Genomic DNA, 17,921 nt, shown 5'->3' on the forward strand with positions numbered 1-17,921 from the left:
ATCAGTTCAAAGACTACCATACTTACTTGCATACCACGTGCACTTTTTTCTCAAAACTCATTCCCCCAAAACTGGGGGGTGAGGGGGGTGTTTTAAGTGGGGAAGTTGATTTTCTGTCCAGAATAGAAAGGGCCTCAGGTGCACTTTTATTCAGGCAGCTGAGAGAATCAGTTGACTTACTGGCTTATTGTTCTCTGCTCCACAGGTGTTAACAATCAGCTCTCCTTTTTAATAGCTTTCATGTCCCATTAATCAAGCAAACCTTTCTTATGACAGTTTTTCTGTCTTTAAGCTATTCCTGGCCTCTCTTCTCCTATTTTGCAACCTTTCAGAATATTTTTAGCTCTTTTTAAAATTATAGATTCACCCATGGAGACCAGTGTTCAGAAGCAGCTAGGGTTTTGATTTTTGGGAATAGGCAGGGTGAGTAAGCTGACAATTACTCTGTGCAGCCATGACCCTCGAAAAATCTTTTTTTTCCCCCTTCATTCTGCCTTCTTAAAAAAAAGGTGCCTTATTGTGTGGTGTGCAATTAAATATAGTAACTCAAGCGTTTTGTTTGCACTGCACATTTTGCATCACTGTTTAATTACAATGGTGTAGCTCTTTGTGTAGACCAGGATTGCATGCACTCAGCGCTGTATTATGAAATAGTTCACCAAACTGGGAAATGGTGAGCAACAATGCTGGTGCTGGAAAATTAATCTGAAGCAGGAGTGCAGATGCACCCCCAAGTGTGAATGCTAAGTGTATTTTATGTTTGAAATCACATAATGGATATATTTTTCAGAATGACTAATCTATGCTTATAATATGTATTTTTGCTCCCATTTACAGATAAGGGGCTTGTGAGCTGTTACAGCTCTTTGATGGTATATAGTGTTATTGCCTTAGTTGATCATCTAAGGGTTTTTCAATGGTGCACTTTAAAAGTAAAAGATAATTCTATATTGGTTTTAGGGCAAAATTTTAAACTTTACTGCTTAAGGTATTATACATAAGTTGACAAGCAATATTTCAGTATTTTATCTAAAATTAGATTTAGATCCATAATTGAATGTACCCACATTTGAAAAAATTTGCATTAGTTTTCTGGAAGTTTGAATCCTAAGCAGAAACTTAAAACCTCTTTCAAACAGATACAAGGATCCTGCAGAAGCCAAACAATTAAACTACTAGTATCGATCGATCCCACTTTATTGAAAACTTTGTGGAAAAATTTTAAGATGCATTCTCTTCAGGAAAAATCCCACTGATGGCACGTTATAGCCACCTGCTCTCCTTTAGTTGGTTATGACTTCAGGCAAAGGAGTTGGCAGTGAGCAAGTGAATTAGGAGAAATAAAGTTTCAGTGTTATAGATAGGCCTGTAGTGTTGAAGGAGAAAACTTCAGTATTGTTTCTGTATAGGATGCTTCCAAGGAAGCACCCATGGCTATGTAGGAGGTTCTTTGACAGCACCACCTTATCAGATGTAGCAGGTTATCTTGAGGCTGTTTATTTGTTTGCAGTTGCTTTAGTTGCTTGGAGGAAAAAAGGTTTGGTTTGGTTTGGTTTGGTTTTTTCCCTGTGAATTTAAGAGCCTTGATTCTAGATAAAATCTGTCAAAGTGAACGGGAAAAGGACATCAACATAAAATCAGAAGACTCTCTATGAGTGTGGTGGAGTTAGCTCCAGCCATGAGAAATGAGCAGCTTAATGTAGAAAGGTTATAAGCCTTGAAGAAGACTGTGTAAGCAGCATACTCTTCATCTGACTCCCATTACCTTAAACCTTTTGTCATTTCCTTAAACATTACTGAAAATTAGGAATTAGTCAAAATATATTTTAGCATAACAGCCACTTTGGATAATGTCACCTCCAGGCAACAAAAAGGCTAGTGACTTGTGCCCTGAATTTGTAATGTGGTTTGTGCTGATGCAGACTCAGACGAGGGTCTTTTGGCAGAAACAGGGCCAGAGTTCACATGTGTCTGTTTCTGTCAGTTCAAGTATAACCCATTACTCCAAAAGTTGCCCATCCTTTTTTTTGCAATAATATACTAATATGTGTTATTTAACAGCCTTGTGTGCAATTACCTTATTATTGGCTTGGAGCTGGAAGGATTGACAATGTGGTTTCACTTACTGCACACACTGAAGCTTACTTAAGAAATGTTGCTGTTCTTAAGTAAGATGAGCTTTATTGCTGAGTTTGAATTCAATGAGTAATATGCTGTTAAAATATAACTAATTTTGTTTGGTGGAAACTGTGTTTATATGCTTGAGGTCATTCAGAAGTGGGGCACTATTTTCTTTAACATGCAAACTATTGAATTTGAAAGCAAATGTAGAGGTAAGGCATAGAGATGTATGAAAAACCTAGGACTCTGTATGGATTGCTGTTTGTTTAGCAGGTGTTTAAAAGACTGTAGGCAGGTTGAAATAGGGTTTGTTGATGTCCGCTGTGAGACTCTGCAGGCACTTTGTTGTGGTCATATACAATGCAATTTGCATTTTGGGGTGGTTTAAGTTTTGTGATTTTGCACTTTTTTCACTCTTCAATATTAAAGAATGAAAATGAATATGGATGTTTCTCTTTTTCTTCCTGTTTCTTCCCTGTTGTTTTCAAAGGAAAAAAAAGAATGCAACTGTCATGTCTCATGCTTTGAAATTTTACTCTGTTCATATCAATTGAGATGGCAGAGATGGGTTTTTCCACAGCATTTTCCTAGACGTGGCTAGCCAGTCTCCATAGCAGCAGGAGGCTGCAGAACGTGTAGGGCATCTATATATATAAGCACAAAGAACAGAAGTTGCTGTCGCAGACAGAATCATAGTTTTCCTTCTGCTCTGGGTTTTGGATGAATTATTTTTGTCCCTTAACTTTCATTCTGTGGCTGGGGCAACAGGCCAAAGCAAAATGAGTGTATTCGCTGTAAAGGAGCAGGACCTTTTGCAGCACCTCTGAACTCCCTACGCAGGCTACTACTGTTTTTCTTTTCCTTAACTGACCACAAACCCCTCACATGAAAGTAAAATGCATAAATGTTTTTTAGAGTTTCCTACTTGTTAAAGGAAATATGTCTTCGTCACAATTCAGATGAAGGGAGGAACTTTTTCCGGAGACTAATCAGCTTCTCTCAGTTGAAGAGAAACAAAAATAAAGCCCCTTTTGCACTTCTTGCAAAATGCAAGGGCAGGATTTGTGTGGTGGTATATGCTGAAGATAGCTAACTGGTCTCAAGTAAAACTCCAGCTAAAACCAGCTTCCTACCGACACCGTAAATCATGGAGCGGAAACTCTCTGAATGTTAAAGAGATGGACCAGGCTAGCGGTTTGTGCATTTGTTTGAGATTTTCTTAGTTCCTAGGTTTAACATGGTTGTCAGTGGTGCTATCAGAAGATGCCATGAAAACTGCTCTCAGTGCTGAACTCCTGAAAAAAACACTACCAGAAATGAGTATGTCTCAATTCCCCAAATGTCTACTTAATACTCCCAAAGCTGCCTTGGATAAGCCTGTTTTCCTTTTGCAGCATAAATATCCCTACAGCCACGTATGAGACAAAGTACTTGCCAGGTCCTGGAAACGTATTACATGGAGAACAAGAAAAGGGATGATCTTAAAATGGCATGATTTCCAAGTGCGCATTGTGTAGCCAACTTCATTGCTCTAATGTTTTCTCTCCAAATTGTGTTGTGGATAAAATATAGCAGTATTCCTTCAGTCTGACACCAGGCACAGTTCAGATCCAACTGTTTGTCTCCAATGGAGGAGGAAAAATCTTGAGACCAAAGGAGTCCTAGATGTTTTGAACATGGCAGGACTTGCTTAAAGTTGTATAGCGCTGTTAGAAAAAGGTATTTCTCAGACTTCTTGTATAGCTAGGAAGTAATAAGTGCCAGTTTTGCACTGTACTCTAACTTCCTTTTTGATCTATATTAATTTTTTGCAGAGATGTTATGAACTTCCACATTGAAAATTTTTTTTTGGTTTGCTTTCACAAGTGAAAATACTGAAGAGGCAGCAATGGGCTGCCCTGAAAACAGCAAATGCTCCCATAATACTAAATTGGTGTTTAGCTGTATTCGAAAACGTAGGCACATAAGCAAGTGGTCTGTCCTCATGGAAACCTGCTCTATGTTCAACCTTTGATGCAAATGACAGATTTCAGGTGGACACTTGAGAGAGATGAGTTCAGTCATTAGCAAATCAGGAATTTATCACGTGTACTGGAGCCTAGTCCCTCCCACCACCAAGTGTCGTGGAACAGGGAAACGGTGGCTTTTCTTCATCTGTTCTTCTCTGTTCTGTCGCTACATCCGGGGTCCTGAAAAAGGGAGAATTGTATGTAGTTTATTATCAGCATTGTAGACTTCATCACTTCTTTTACAGAATCCTCAAAATATAGTATTAAATCCATGCCCACCCCAACAAAAACTACATGTCTTGAAGACACGCAGCTACACTCCAGAAAAGTTTCTGGTAAGGCAGATGCACAGTGGGTCAATTATATTGCCACAGTGAGTAATTTCTCGTTTGGGACACAGGTGGAAACAGGGCATTTTTTGCTTTAAGTAATCTAAATTAAGCACCGATTGGATTACTGATGTGGATGACTTCTGCAGAAGGAAGAAAGTCTGAAGAGTTGGCTTTCCAAACTGCTGTCTTGGGAACTTGCCAACAGCTTCACTCATCTGTCTTTTCTGTCAGACGCTTTTGTGAACCAGTGCCTAAATATCTCTGAGAAGTGCAAAGGAACACAGACCGTAACAGCATGCAAGTGGAGGAGCAGCCAAGAAGAGAGCTGATTAAAAGCTCACTCACTTTGATAGTAAGTCAATAGTTTCCTTCGTTGCCCGAGTTCTTTTATTGTGGGAGCCATATAAGAGAGTCTGTAAGTAGAGGCACTGAAATAGAATATTGCATAAGATAATATGTTAAGACTCAAAAAACTGAACCAAAACACAAAAGGTAAGTTGGGGGGAGGGGGCAAGGGGATGTCAATAAAAGAGAGAACATAGTAAAACAAATAAAAATAACTCTTCTATGTTTAAAGCATCTGATGATCAAACTAAATGAAGATGAAGTTCATTGGATCATGTCCCAAAGGATTCATAAAGGCCATATCACTGGAAACAGAGCAGGGATCAAGATGCAGGAAAGACAACTGCAACATAACTATATTTGTATTTACTACTGGATTAGTACATGCCAAACTATGCTTATGCTGCGTAGTTGTAACTGTATAGTGGTGTGTGTACCGACATGTAAACATGGTCTGTGTGTTTATTTAGCTAATGCTGAAAATTATAGCTTGCTCTCCAGTGAGAACCGCTTGCATGTTACTGAGTGTGGAATTCAGCTTGAGATGTATGCAATGCTCTGTTCCAGGCTTTTACAGCAGATTTTTACATAGTTATATAGGGCTCTGTAGAAGTACTATAAAACCCTAAAAATGATTTGCAAAACCAGGAAAAAGAGAAAGTGAGAAGAAAAAAAAAAATCAATTTTTTTTAACGTTAGATTTTTTATTTTTTTATGATTCTTATTTCTTGATTGTTTTGTGCATCCCTAACCTGCATACTGGGATTTCTACTTGTGTAGTCACTCTATCAACTCTTGAATAGCTTCATAGGGAAATTAACTAGTGCCAAGTAGCAATGTGCCATTGGGAGTGACAATGCCAATTAGTCACCCTTAGACTAATTAATCCTATTTAGACTTTCTGCCTGGCTGTGTGGATTCAGCTGCACCACTGCCTGTTTGAGCTAGTCTGAAGTAGCACAAGTCACAGGTTCCTAGCACAGTACGTTTTATAGTTTAAGAACCGATTTTTTTTTTCTCCTAACAGTCTGCATTTATTTTAATATGCATTTGGCATTCATGTGAACGGCTGTGTCCAGGGAGAACAATATGGGCACAGGAGGAAGTGCAGAACTTTTTTACAAAACCTTATTATTTTCCTGCTAGCACTTACCCTGTGTAAGGTGCTGTACAAATGAAAAATCAGATAAGGCTTTATGTCAAACAGCCTATCCTTCCTGCTCTTTTTTTTAAGCACACGTTATATCAAGCTTTAAAAACAGTGGTTCTGTAAGTTGTTTTTTAGTTAAAGCCTTGTCCACAATTAGCCATAAATATTTCATTGTTGTTACTTAGCTATTTGCAAGCTAAAGTGGATCTTCAGAGACCCATGTTTTAAAGGCCAATAATAAGTCAGACAAGAATAGATTTTGTTCCCCCAGTAGGAGGAAATCGGAATGCTTTCAGTTGGCTCGAAAGGTCAAGGTTGAATTTTAAATGCACGGCATTTTTTAAAGTAATTTATTTATAAACTTCTAAACTTCAAGTGGAGATGTGAGAGAGAGAACACTGTAAGCATGATCCATTAACTGAGAGTCCTACGGTTTTTCTTTTTGTTTTGATTGCCTCCTGGGGACAGTCTACACCATCTCCTAAGCATTCCTGAAACTGTATGGACTGGGGCAAGAAATAAAAACTAGTGCTTTAAAAATAAATGGCACAAAGGAAAATCTGGGAACACACATCTACCACTCAGCTGGGTAATCCAGAAAGAATGCTCCTTCAATATAAAACTGGCTGGAATCCAACTGAAGTAAGATGGTTTTAAGAGCTCAAAACTGAGGTGTCAAATGGAAGGGACTAAAACAGATGAACTAAAGCTGGCAACACAAATGTGTCATTAGCTGCAATTACAGCAGAGAGAATGTAGCAGTATTTTCCTTAGCTGTTGCACCTACCTAAGATTGTACTTTTGTTAAGTAACAATTATTGTTCTGTATAGTTAACTGTTTGATTAACTCCATATTTTGTTGACATGGGAACAATTAACAAATAGATGCTTACAAATATCAACCAGAGAACAGAAAGATGCTTACAGAATTACTTTAAAGAATTTAAAATATCACGATGAGTTGCTTCTAAAATTATGTTTAGTAGAAAATTGAATGTTGTAAATTTAATACACTTAAAATTATCCAGCTGACAGCAGCTTTTTAAATGGAAAGGCTTTCTTGAAGTGCTACTGATACTTGGTGGCAGATACCAGCCTTGTATTCACATTCTGGCACGTGTATTAAAATGTTCAACGCTAAAGAAACCCTGAAAGATTTAATACATAATACCATGAAATACTTTTTAGACTCAGCCTGATTTTTAGACTCTGAATGATAAGCACATCTGTATACCTTGCAGAAGGTCAGGCCCGCAAGTTCCTGCTCAGCTGAAGTCCAGTGGAACCCTTGCACATCTTGTGCTGGAGTGAACTCTTTAAATTAAGTGTTAAATACCACTGTATGCCGCTAAGTACTATAGGCTTGGTTTCTCATTTATATATTTAATAAAGGATTAGAGTATTAAGGAAAGGGAATGCTCCATGCGGAAAAGTTACTCATTTTAATATGCATTTCATGTGGCTAAGCTGGAAACCATACTGCTGCAGCTGCTGTTGTGATACACAATACCTTGTTAAAGTAGCCCACAACAGGCTCTACTTGGAGGCTGCTGGCTTTGTGCATTCTGAACCCTAACTTACGCCACTGCCAAAGCTCAGAGGCTTAAATGAAGATGTAGATTTTTCGTGTGAGTTGCCATTATGTTTGCATTGTAGCATAACTAGTTTAGAGGCATGCACCATGCATATTATCAGTTGAGTATTTTTATTTGTATTTTTATTTTTTGGAAATTTTTTGTGTTTCAAGCCAAATCAGCCAGATCAATTCCAAATCGACAAGTCATTCGAGAACCGTAAATGGCCCTGCAACCAGCAAACATCCTCCATCCCATCTGGGGCATCAGATGTTTCCAAATCCTTTGGCGGGCATCCTACATGCAGGCCTGAGCCTGAAGACTTGGGGTTTGGATACTCCCAAGTTTTGTTTGCCCTCAGCCATATGGCTGCAGGAGCAAGCTAGGGAGGAGTCTCCCATTTCCATAAACTAATTACCTCTGCAGGTACTACCCCATGCCAGGAAAGCAGTTATCCCCAGGTGCGACTAGGATGCTACCTTGGTGGTCATGGTGTTTCCCCTGCCTGGTAAGTACCACAGTCCATATGAACTGAAGACTTCACACCTTAGAAGTGCACAAAAAATACTGAAAAAATTATAAAGAAGTTGGCACAGTCTAGTTACTAAAGCCAGGAACTGAGTTTAAGGAGATGTAGGCAAATTGTTCTTAAGAACAAAAATAGTTTCCTCTTTAAAAAAACAAAACAAAAAAACCCAAAATGAAAAAACTGCATGTGTGTGTGGTGGGGGAGGGGGAATAATACCTCCCTCTCTCTGTCCTGTAAACTACATTGAGACCCGTCTATGCAGGGCACCTGCTAAGAGCAAAATACTATTAAAACTAGTCTCAAGTTCCTACTTCTGGAACCTAAAAGCTGACACTGTGGCTCCTGCCTATTGTTCCACCTAAATCTGCATGTTCACGGAGCTCAAAGTGCCTCAACACAATAGAATTTCCTGCCCAGGAGAGCATCTATCACACCATCCTCCTGTGAAATATGGAATATCATAACCTTAAGGAAACATAATTTAACATCCTAATTGACACCAGACAACATTGAGATAAATAGACTGTTCTCACTTTGAGCCTAATTTGCACAAAATGAACTATTCCAACCAGGAGATCTTACAACACCTTCAGCTTTCCTGTGAAATACGAATTTTCATTTCCAACAAGGAGAAATTTTACAAACTTTGCACTCTTCTATGCCTGAGGAAGGATAAGTGTACCCGAAAGCTTACAAATGAAGACTTTTTGTTGTTGATGTTGCAAATAACTAGTTGGTCTAATAAAAGATATCACTTCTGCCATGAATTCTGATTCCTTTTGCCTGTAGACCAATATGGCTACAACTTGTATCCCTGCTTTTGGAAAAAGAATTTAGCAGATCTGTATACCTTTCATTCTTTGGGTCTAATTTTCAGAAAGTTGAAGCTGTTAGTCCATGTCCATTTGTGCAGAGACTCTGTCACAATTGGAGAAATTGCTTGCACTGACGTATTAACTCTTGTGTATGTTAATGGTTTGAGTGCAACATGTTGCAGAAAGCAAAGTAGATTTGCACATGGTCATGGACGATGAGCTTCAGCATAACTTAGCCTTTAATGTCTTCATGTACCTGTTTTCAGCAATTACCAAAGAATCCAAACTGAAAAACAAACATAACTAGAGTTACTTTGACTTAACCCAGGTGTGTCAAACTTATCCAGCTCCATGGCTTGGATGAATGGTGTGGGGCTGGTTCTTAGGCCGGAGACAGGCTCTGCACACTGGATCCAGCATGTGTATTGAAGCAGCTGGAGTGGATGCTGTGTGCAATACCACACTGTGTGGCAGTGGCCATTCCGTCACTGCGGTGCCATGCTCCACGTGGTGGCTGCTCCAGGATGCACGGCTAGATCTGGCATGTAGCTGACGTGCAATGGAGGGACCACCACATGCAACACAGTCCTGGAGTAGCCAGATGGTGCACAGGGCCATCCAGCATGCCCTGCATGTTGCCTGTGAGTCACCTGAGACCCACAGGCAGCACCAGGGGCTGGACCCAGCCCACAGGCCATATCTTTGACATTCCCGACTCAATTTATTGGTAGTGGAGTATTTCAAATTAAGATTACTGATCTAAATGTGGTCTACATTGGTAGCAACTTTCCCTGTATCATTATATGGCTATTTGGTGGCCTTCATTAAATCAGTGTTTCTGAGGCTTCAGAAGTGTGAACATTCACACTTAATTATAGCCACAGAACAGAGGCTTCCTCCACTGCACAAGCACTTTATCTCAAATGAGTGAAGTTAGGCTTCTGTCACTGGCAGCTAGAGATGATCTTATGGCTTCAGGTAACTGCTGTGGTCCCTTCTCTGGGTGTACTTTGTGGTTTGGCAGGTCAGCTGGTGAGTGAAACCACACCGTGCTGTCAAACAACGGGGTATGAATGTCCTCTGGTACCTTGGAAGCAATGAAATCCTGGCAGCACAGACAGGTAAGTATGACTACTTAAGTTCCTGGAGGAAAATGTCACTGCTACAAAAGCACTGCGTGATGGTAGCTTTAGCAATAAGGTCTAGAGCAGGATGGGTAGAGAGAGTGCTACCTTTTGGGGTTGAGCTAAGGCACACTGGAAGAGCAGCGCAGAAGTTTATGTACCTGTTGCTGGGTTGCACCTGCTTTGTACAGTGGGGATCATTTTCAGTTGTTCTATAACTTCTGGACCAGGGGTAGGCAGTGTTTTTGGGCAGCGTGACAAAAATACCTGCAACCTCACCTCACAAGATGTTGGTGTGCCAGTGGCAGATGCCATGGGAACCATGGGGGGTCTGATCCCTGTTGTGGCAGCACAGACCTGGCCCCTTCACCGTCTGCTCAGAAGCATATGTGCCAGGCAAAATACCTTTGCATGCCATGCTCTGCCACCTCTGCCAGGAGTTGCCCATCCCTATTTTGGACTCTTTGTAAGCAAGGCCCCTTGGATTTATTTGAGAAATCTACTTCTAAAAACTTAAGAAAAAAACTATTAAGGCCAATAACAGCAAATCTTCATCCAAAAGAACACAGAAAATATTCAGGCTCTGAGCACTATAGTATGAAAGAATAATTCATTTATAACTGTGAGTTGCTCTTTACAATTACAGTCAGCCTTAATCACGTTACACAGCTCAGTTCCTCTTAAACTGCCAGAAGATTTCTATAAATAAATAAATGAATGTAATTTCTCAAAGTCAAACTATTTCCTTTGACTTGTGTGAGCTATAGTTGAGTATTTTAAAATGCTTTTTAGCTTTAGAACTTAATTTACCATTGAAGAAGTAATATAACTCTTCATCTGCCTCTCTAAAAGAGGGTGCATAATATGTTAATCCATGTACTCATTCCTTAAATGCATACATAATACTATAGATTCTGTTTTATCACATATCTGTTATTTGTACATTTTGGGGTTACTTGATTGATCTTCTGTAGGATAAAAACATTTGTTATCTATTCCATTAAATCATGCCTGTATTTGCATATTAGTTTTTACCATGTTTTTGGTTTGTTGCATAATCCAAAACTAGAAAAAGAAAGTCAAGGATCAGTTAGTTAAAAAATGCTGAGATTGTGCAATGTGTGGAAGGAGATTTCCTCTGGAAATAGTTGGTAAATGATTCTCCCTTTAAATTAATAAGCTTATTTCACTTTTTGAGATATACTTAATAGGATTCCTGTTATTAACAGCATATTGGTATAGTTGGATCCTTCAAATGACATTTCTAAGATAGACTAAAGCAGAAAAAGATGGAACAAATGAGTTTTTGGAAGACGAGCAGTGATGCACAATTTTTTTTAAAAGTTATTTGTAAAACGGTCCTTTAAAACCAAAAGAAAACCCATGTAAAGGCTTCCTGTTTGCTGGGGCACAGGAGGAAAATAAACCTCATTTACCAGCACTTGAGAAAGAAGGGAATACATTTTAAAGGGAGTCTGAATCTAATGGGTATCTGTAGCCACAGCGTTATGACTCAAAATGGGGGATGGTAAAGTAGAGTAGGTGTGAGGATTCATAAGGATACAAAACACGACTTCTGGAGAAGAATATAAATCTCTTACTCCAGTAAAGTTTGGTAAGGAATGAGTTAAACAGGGCATGACACTGGATGGCAGACCTCAAAGCTTGACTTCATCTCTGAGTTTTAAGCGCAAGTCTTCCTATTAGACTGATCTCCAGAGTCACCGTCAGGGCTGCATGTGCAAAATTCACTTTTGCACTCCTACTGCTGCAGGTGAGGGTCAGTTCCTCCTTACTAGCTTCCATAGTTCATTCAGGTCACATTACAAAGAGGTGTCAGCTTGCCAAAGTAAATTTTGTAATTTTGCCAGGGTATTATTTACCTATGGAAAAATATCATTATAGCATAGCCTATTCTTAGGCTTAACCTAAGGCTTTACCTTCTTAAGTTTCTTGTGTGCCAGATTTGTGTGTCCTTGTGCCAGTTCTGTCACTCCCAGGAGCCAGTATGTCTCTGCTACTTCAGGGCTGAGATCTCCAAATGTGGCTTTTTTGGCTTCTAACGATCCTTTCAACATTAATGCTGCTCTCTGTGAAGGGAACAGTGGCCAAGAATTTCAAAGACTGCTGGTTGGGAAAGTGGAACAACATCAAGCATTGAAGGATATAAGGTAAATTCTGTTTGTTGTCAGATGATGCATTGAAAATCTGTCCTCTTTATCAAATAGACAAACAACAACAAATCTTCTCCAAGTGTGGTCTACTATCTGAGCCAAGCTTTCTTAAGTTAAATTTAAGACTGGAAACAACAAAGCACCAGAACAGTGTGTGCAGAATGAGAACTTTGGATGTCTTCATTTTCAAAAACGGAGACTAACTAAAGGATTAAAAACTTACTTTCTGGCATCTTACTAGCGTAACTAATTAGGTTTTCTGTCCCTTGGCCCATCTTGCTTTAGACAGTGTCTCACCCAAAGCCCACTGAATTAATGCAGGACTCTGATTATCTTTGGGCTTTAGATCTCTGTAAAGCCTGTTGATTGACTTTTCTGACATTCACAACCTCTTGTAGTCGCAAAAGTGCAGCTGACTGAGCTTTTATTCACAAGAATAAAGGAAGCCTGTTGTGCATGCTAGTACAGAGAGAAACCTATGTGACTGTCTCTTTCAGAAGTATTCCAGGCAGTGTGAAAATCTTTATTTGATTAATGGATTCGATCGTTGAGTCAGAAGCAGAATCACAGGCCTGAAGTAACCCATCCCCTTCTGTACAACAAAGAGCAAATACTGACATAGACCAACACATGGAATCCTTCCATCTACTTGTAAATTGTGTCAAGGAACAGAAATAGACTGTTTTTCTACAAGCCCTTACCTCCTGTTGTCCAGTGTCTATAAGGAACTGACAGAAATCATCCTCAGCTGCAAGGCACTTAGCGCTCCCCGTTCCTTCAGCTTCTTCGAAAGAGTTTATGCTCTCCTGAAAGTACTTCTCTGCCAGATCTAAAGAAATCCATGAAACTAGAGGTGATTAATCCACTTTATTTACTCAGGACCAGAGTGCAGAATCCCTAAATATTATTACAGTGAGAAACTTGCTGACACAAATAGTTCCAATGAAATGAATTCAAATCTGTCAAACTCAGTGGGATTACTGTAAGAATGAATGTTCTCCAGTGTATGCAGGAACCCCACAAGAGCCAACTGAATTTTTTTTATTTGATTATTTGAACGTCTTTGATAAGCATTTCCAATTCCAAAATCAAATGTCAATTTTCATTAAAAGTCACCATTCAACAAAATCTATTAGAGGCGTTAATGGGATGTGGTGCACCTATTTACAGTAGTAAAATATGATGCAAGTGCCTAGATTCAAAAGTGTTAATGATATATAAAAGAAAAAAAATCCCTTCACTTTTAATAATAAAAACGTATAGTATTAACAGATAAGGATTTTTTTGTTTTTTATGAACTGTTTCTAAATATCTTTTCCAAACTTCAGCTAGTTTGTATCATAACTTCTATATCATGCCAAGAATTTTTTGGTACTTAATGATAAATAGTCTTTAAGGTGCTAATGCAGTTCCTTTTTAAGATTTCCATTTGAAATATGTTTTTGCTGCTCATGTATTATTTCAGTCTCAGAACGTTATTTTAAGGGGGCCTCTGAAAAAGAAAGAAGAAACTTGATGATTGATTTGTAGCCGAGGGACAAGAGCCAGAGAAATTCCCCTTAAACTCTTGTTTCTCTGACTCGAAGTACTGAACAAGTATCAGAGAATGTGCTTGTATTTTATTTTTTCTGCTTTCTGTGAATCTGCCTCCTTGCGCTGCTGGAAACTCTGGCTGCATCACAACGACACAGCTGGACCCTGTGATTTCCTGGGCTATGCTATGCCATGCCATTTATCATCAGTCACAGCGTCATCAAGTTGCAAGGGCTCCCTCAGAAGTGGAAACACAAGTGCAGATTTGGTAAGTAATGAAAGAAGGGAAGGCCTTACATAATTCTCATCTGCATATGAACCACCACAAGCATGGGCACCTACTGGGAATTTGTCCTTGTGTTTGGCCTTAACCTGGTGTCAATTCCCCAGTAAATGGTCCGATTCCAGCTGCTGCCTGTTACGGCCTAATTACAGCTGATACTCTGTCTCGCACAGAGCACTAGCTCACTTTCCTACCCCCTGGCATCTGGACCAATTTGTACTTGGTACCTCAACTGGCAAGTTAACAAGCTCATCTCTCCCTCTTATTCAGTCCCTAAATTCTTTGAACTCAATGATCTGCTTTAGCTCAGTGCTACAACATAGCACAACCATCACCTTCAGGCCTGTCCCCCAGAGTTGTTTCATTCTGAGCCCTGGATCTGTGGCTTGTCCTCATACCTGTTCTAACTGCTATTGACATGATCAAGCAGAAAAACTGCTACAAATACATAAGGCAAATTACATCTGGGAAATTTGTGCAGAGCTGTCCCAGAGCTGCCTGCCCCTCCCAGTACTACCTGCACCCCCTGGCACTTGTCCCCCTTCCCCACCCCTGTGCCTGTGTCCCTTGGCACTTGCCCCTCCCTACTTGGCCTCCTCTGCTGCCCATCCTGCCCACTGATCATTTGCCCTTTCTCCTCCCCCTCCATATGCAAATTAATGGACAGGCCAGATGGGCACGAGCCCAGCGGCCTCTACCAGTTCAGGGCCCTGGGATCCTCATCACCAGGGAAGTGAAAGCTGCAGTTTTTAAACTTGGCGCTCATTTTTGTCTCCCAGCAGGGCCCCTCCTTCAGTGGGGTTGGCAAGGGGGGTGGGTCAGGTAGCACTGTGCCTGGGGGAGAGGAGGCCAAGCCAAGCTGGGAGAGTTGCGCCCCACCTGGGGGGGGGGAGGGTGGTCAGGGCCGAGTCGGGCTGAGCCAGGAGCACCGCGCTGCACCATCTCTATGGGCAGTGGTGCTGGGAGGGCCTTGGGGGCTATAGCCCTCCCCAATTCATCTTAGCCCCCCTGCAGTCACCCCTCCCAGTGCTGCCACCTGCCCTCAGAGACACAGCGTGGTAATTCAGCCCTGGCCCAGCCCAGCCCAGCCTGGTCCGCTGCTCTGCGTGGCTGCATGGGACAGCTGGGCAGCGACTCCCTGCAGGTAAGTACAATAGGGGCTGGACAGGAAGCAAGACTGAACCACAGGTGGCTCGTGGTGGCGGGGTGGGGGGAGGCTGCCTCCGTGAGGGGTGCGTGTGTGTGCATATGTCTGTTCATGGCAGGGAGAGTGTGTTTGTGTCTGCATCCATGTGCAGAGAGTGAGAGTAGTATGCGTGCGCCTGTGCGTGTGCATGTGTGTTTCTCTTCTGTCCTACCAGTGACCGGATGTGGAAGATGGCACGAGACGTGCATTGCAGAGACCAACTGGCAGCTTTGGGAATGGTGTCTTGAGGCAGGCTTTGGCTTCCTTGACAACGACCTGCACATCACAATGAGATATATGCTCAGGTGGGATGGGCTCCACCTTTCTACTAAAGGTAAGCGTGTGTTTTCTTCTAGGCTGGCGGATCTCCTCTGGCGGGCTTTAAAATAGGCTTGTCAGGGGAAGGGGAAGACATGGGAGGAGGAAGCCTTGGACAGCTAAACCAAGCAGCACCCACAAGTACAGCCCAGCCTAGACAGACGAGCAGAACATATACACAGCTAAGCAACAGGGGCAGGGCAATGCTGAGAGTAGGGGACCAGTGCACACATCCACAGGAGGCCTCAAATGCCTCTACACGAACGCTCATAGTATGGGAAACAAGCAGGAGGAACTCACCCTCCTGCTAGGTGACACCAACCCAGACAGTGGGGCTCACTGAAATGTGGTGGGACCCAATGCATGACTGGGCAGTGAGTATCAAGGGCTATTGGCTGTACAGGAGGGACAGGACAGGAAGGAAAGGTGGGGCTGTGGCACTCTACATTAAGGAGGAATACACATCCTCCCCAGGTAGCACAGGGTCAGAGGAGGGGCACATGGAAGTGCTCTGTGTTAGGATACAAGGGGGTTGAGGGGAAAGAGACTTAACGGTGGGGGTCTGCTACAGACCACCCAACGAAGGGGAAGAGCTAGACCAGGAATTCTTCAGTCAGCTCACGGAGGTAGTTAGGTCAAAGGACGCTGTCATCATGGGTGACCTGAACTTTCCAGACATCTGCTGGGAAGAGCAGCCAGCCAGGTCTGACCGCACATGTAGGTTCCTAGCCCAAATGCAGGACCTCCAGCTAACTCAGGACGTGCACAGCCCCACCAGGAGAGATGCCTTGTTGGACCTGGTGCTGGCCATGGGTGAACACCTGGTGCGGGGGCTGCGGGGGCTCGACCACCTGGGCGACAGCGATCATCGGCTGCTGGGATTCACCATCCAGCGCAAGGTGGCAAAGGCCTGCAGCAAGGCAGCAGCCCTAGATTTCAGGAGGGCCGACTTCAATGAGCTAAGGAGGATAGTTGGGGAAGCACCGAGGTCCCGGGGGGGAGGGGAGCCAGGTGTCCAAAGAGTGGTTGCTCCTCAAGGAGGCCATCCTCCAAGCCCAAAGGGAGGTAATCCCAACATGGATCAAAAAGAGCAGGAGGGTACAAAAGCCTCCGCAGCTCACCAAAAGCATCTGGAAATGTCTCCTAGCTAAAAGGGAGGCGCACACCCGATGGCAGGGAGGGGCCATCCCCAGTGAGGATTATACTGCAGTTGCTTGGGGATGCAGGGGGTGGTCAGGAAGGCCAAGGCAGAGATGGGACTGGGACTAGCTTCCCGGATCAAGGACAACAAGAAGTCCTTTTTTAAATACATAGGGGGCAAAAAGAAGGTACCAGGTAATGTGGGGACTCTGCAAGACACGCTAGGAAATTTAGTCGTCACACCAGATGACAAAGCTAACCTATTTAATGACTTCTTTGCCTCCATTTTCCTGAGCAGGGACCAGATCAGCCCCCCTCAGGCCCCAGGGGAGGCACACCAGGCCCAGGGTCAGGGAGGATCTAGTCAGGGAACTTCTGGAGGGACGGGACGTATTTAAATCAGCTGGTCCGGACGATCTCCACCCCCGAGTGCTGAGGGAACTAGCTGAGGTCATTGCAGGACCCCTGGCACAGCTGTACGAGCACTCGTGGTGCTCTGGTGTGGTGCCAGAGGACTGGAAGAGGGCCAGTGTGGTCCCCATCTTCAAAAAGGGGAGGAAGGAGGACCCGGGGAACTATAAGCCAGTTTTACCTGGATCCTGGGCAAGCTTTTTGAGAGAATTATCCTGGCGCCTGTCCATGAGGGGCCAGCAAGGGAGATCATGCTTAGGGGCAGCCAACACGGGTTCACTGGAGGCAGGTCCTGTCAGACCAACCTGGTGGCCTTCTGCGGCTAGGTCACCAAATCCTTAGACGCAGGGGTAGCAGTGGACACAGTTTTCCTAGACTTTCAGAAGGCCTTCCACACTGTCTCTCACCCCGTTCTCATTAAAAAACTGGGGGCTGTGGTGCTGACACCCACACAGTCAGATATGTCCCCAACTGGCTGGAGGGCCACACCCAGAGAGCGGTGGTGGACGGGTCGTGTTCGACCTGGAGGGACGTGGGCAATGGGGTCCCCCAGGGCTCGGTCCTCGGGCCCGCACTGTTCAACATCTTCATCAGTGACTTGTACGAGGGGGTAAAAAGCACCCTGTTCAAATTTGCTGATGACAGTAAGATGTGGGGGGATGTGGGCACGCTAGAAGGGAAGAACAGGCTGCAATCATACCTAGACAGGTTACAGGGGTGGGCTGATGAGAACAGGATGGGATTCAACACTGACAAGTGCAAGGTGCTGCACCTGGGGAGGAAGAGCCAGCACCATACCTACAGGCTGGGGAGCTCCCTTCTCGTCAGGGCAGAGGCAGAAAAGGATCTTGGTGTCATCATTGATGCCAAGATGAAC

The 17,921-nt window shown here is 42.8% G+C and overlaps 1 protein-coding gene across 3 annotated transcripts in view; it reads right to left on the minus strand.

Annotated features, from left to right (window-relative positions):
• Window positions 1-1,942: 1,942 nt before the first annotated feature.
• The window catches only part of TTC23 (tetratricopeptide repeat domain 23), a 57,721-nt gene continuing 41,742 nt past the window's right edge, over window positions 1,943-17,921 (minus strand). For 2 of the 3 annotated variants that reach the window (XM_019533784.1, XM_019533786.1), the window contains 4 exons: window positions 12,875-13,002; window positions 11,940-12,089; window positions 4,808-4,890; window positions 1,943-4,310 (listed from right to left, as the gene is read on the minus strand). In XM_019533784.1, coding sequence (XP_019389329.1) covers window positions 4,220-4,310; window positions 4,808-4,890; window positions 11,940-12,089; window positions 12,875-13,002 — 452 coding nt within the window. In that variant the 3' untranslated portion in view covers window positions 1,943-4,219. The remainder of the gene's footprint in view (window positions 4,311-4,807; window positions 4,891-11,939; window positions 12,090-12,874; window positions 13,003-17,921) is intronic. The other variant, XM_019533787.1, reaches the window with a different exon arrangement.

Source organism: Crocodylus porosus, unplaced genomic scaffold (assembly GCF_001723895.1).
Source record: "Crocodylus porosus isolate Cpor-Errol unplaced genomic scaffold, CroPor_comp1, whole genome shotgun sequence".
NCBI classification, from domain to species: Eukaryota; Metazoa; Chordata; order Crocodylia; family Crocodylidae; genus Crocodylus; species Crocodylus porosus.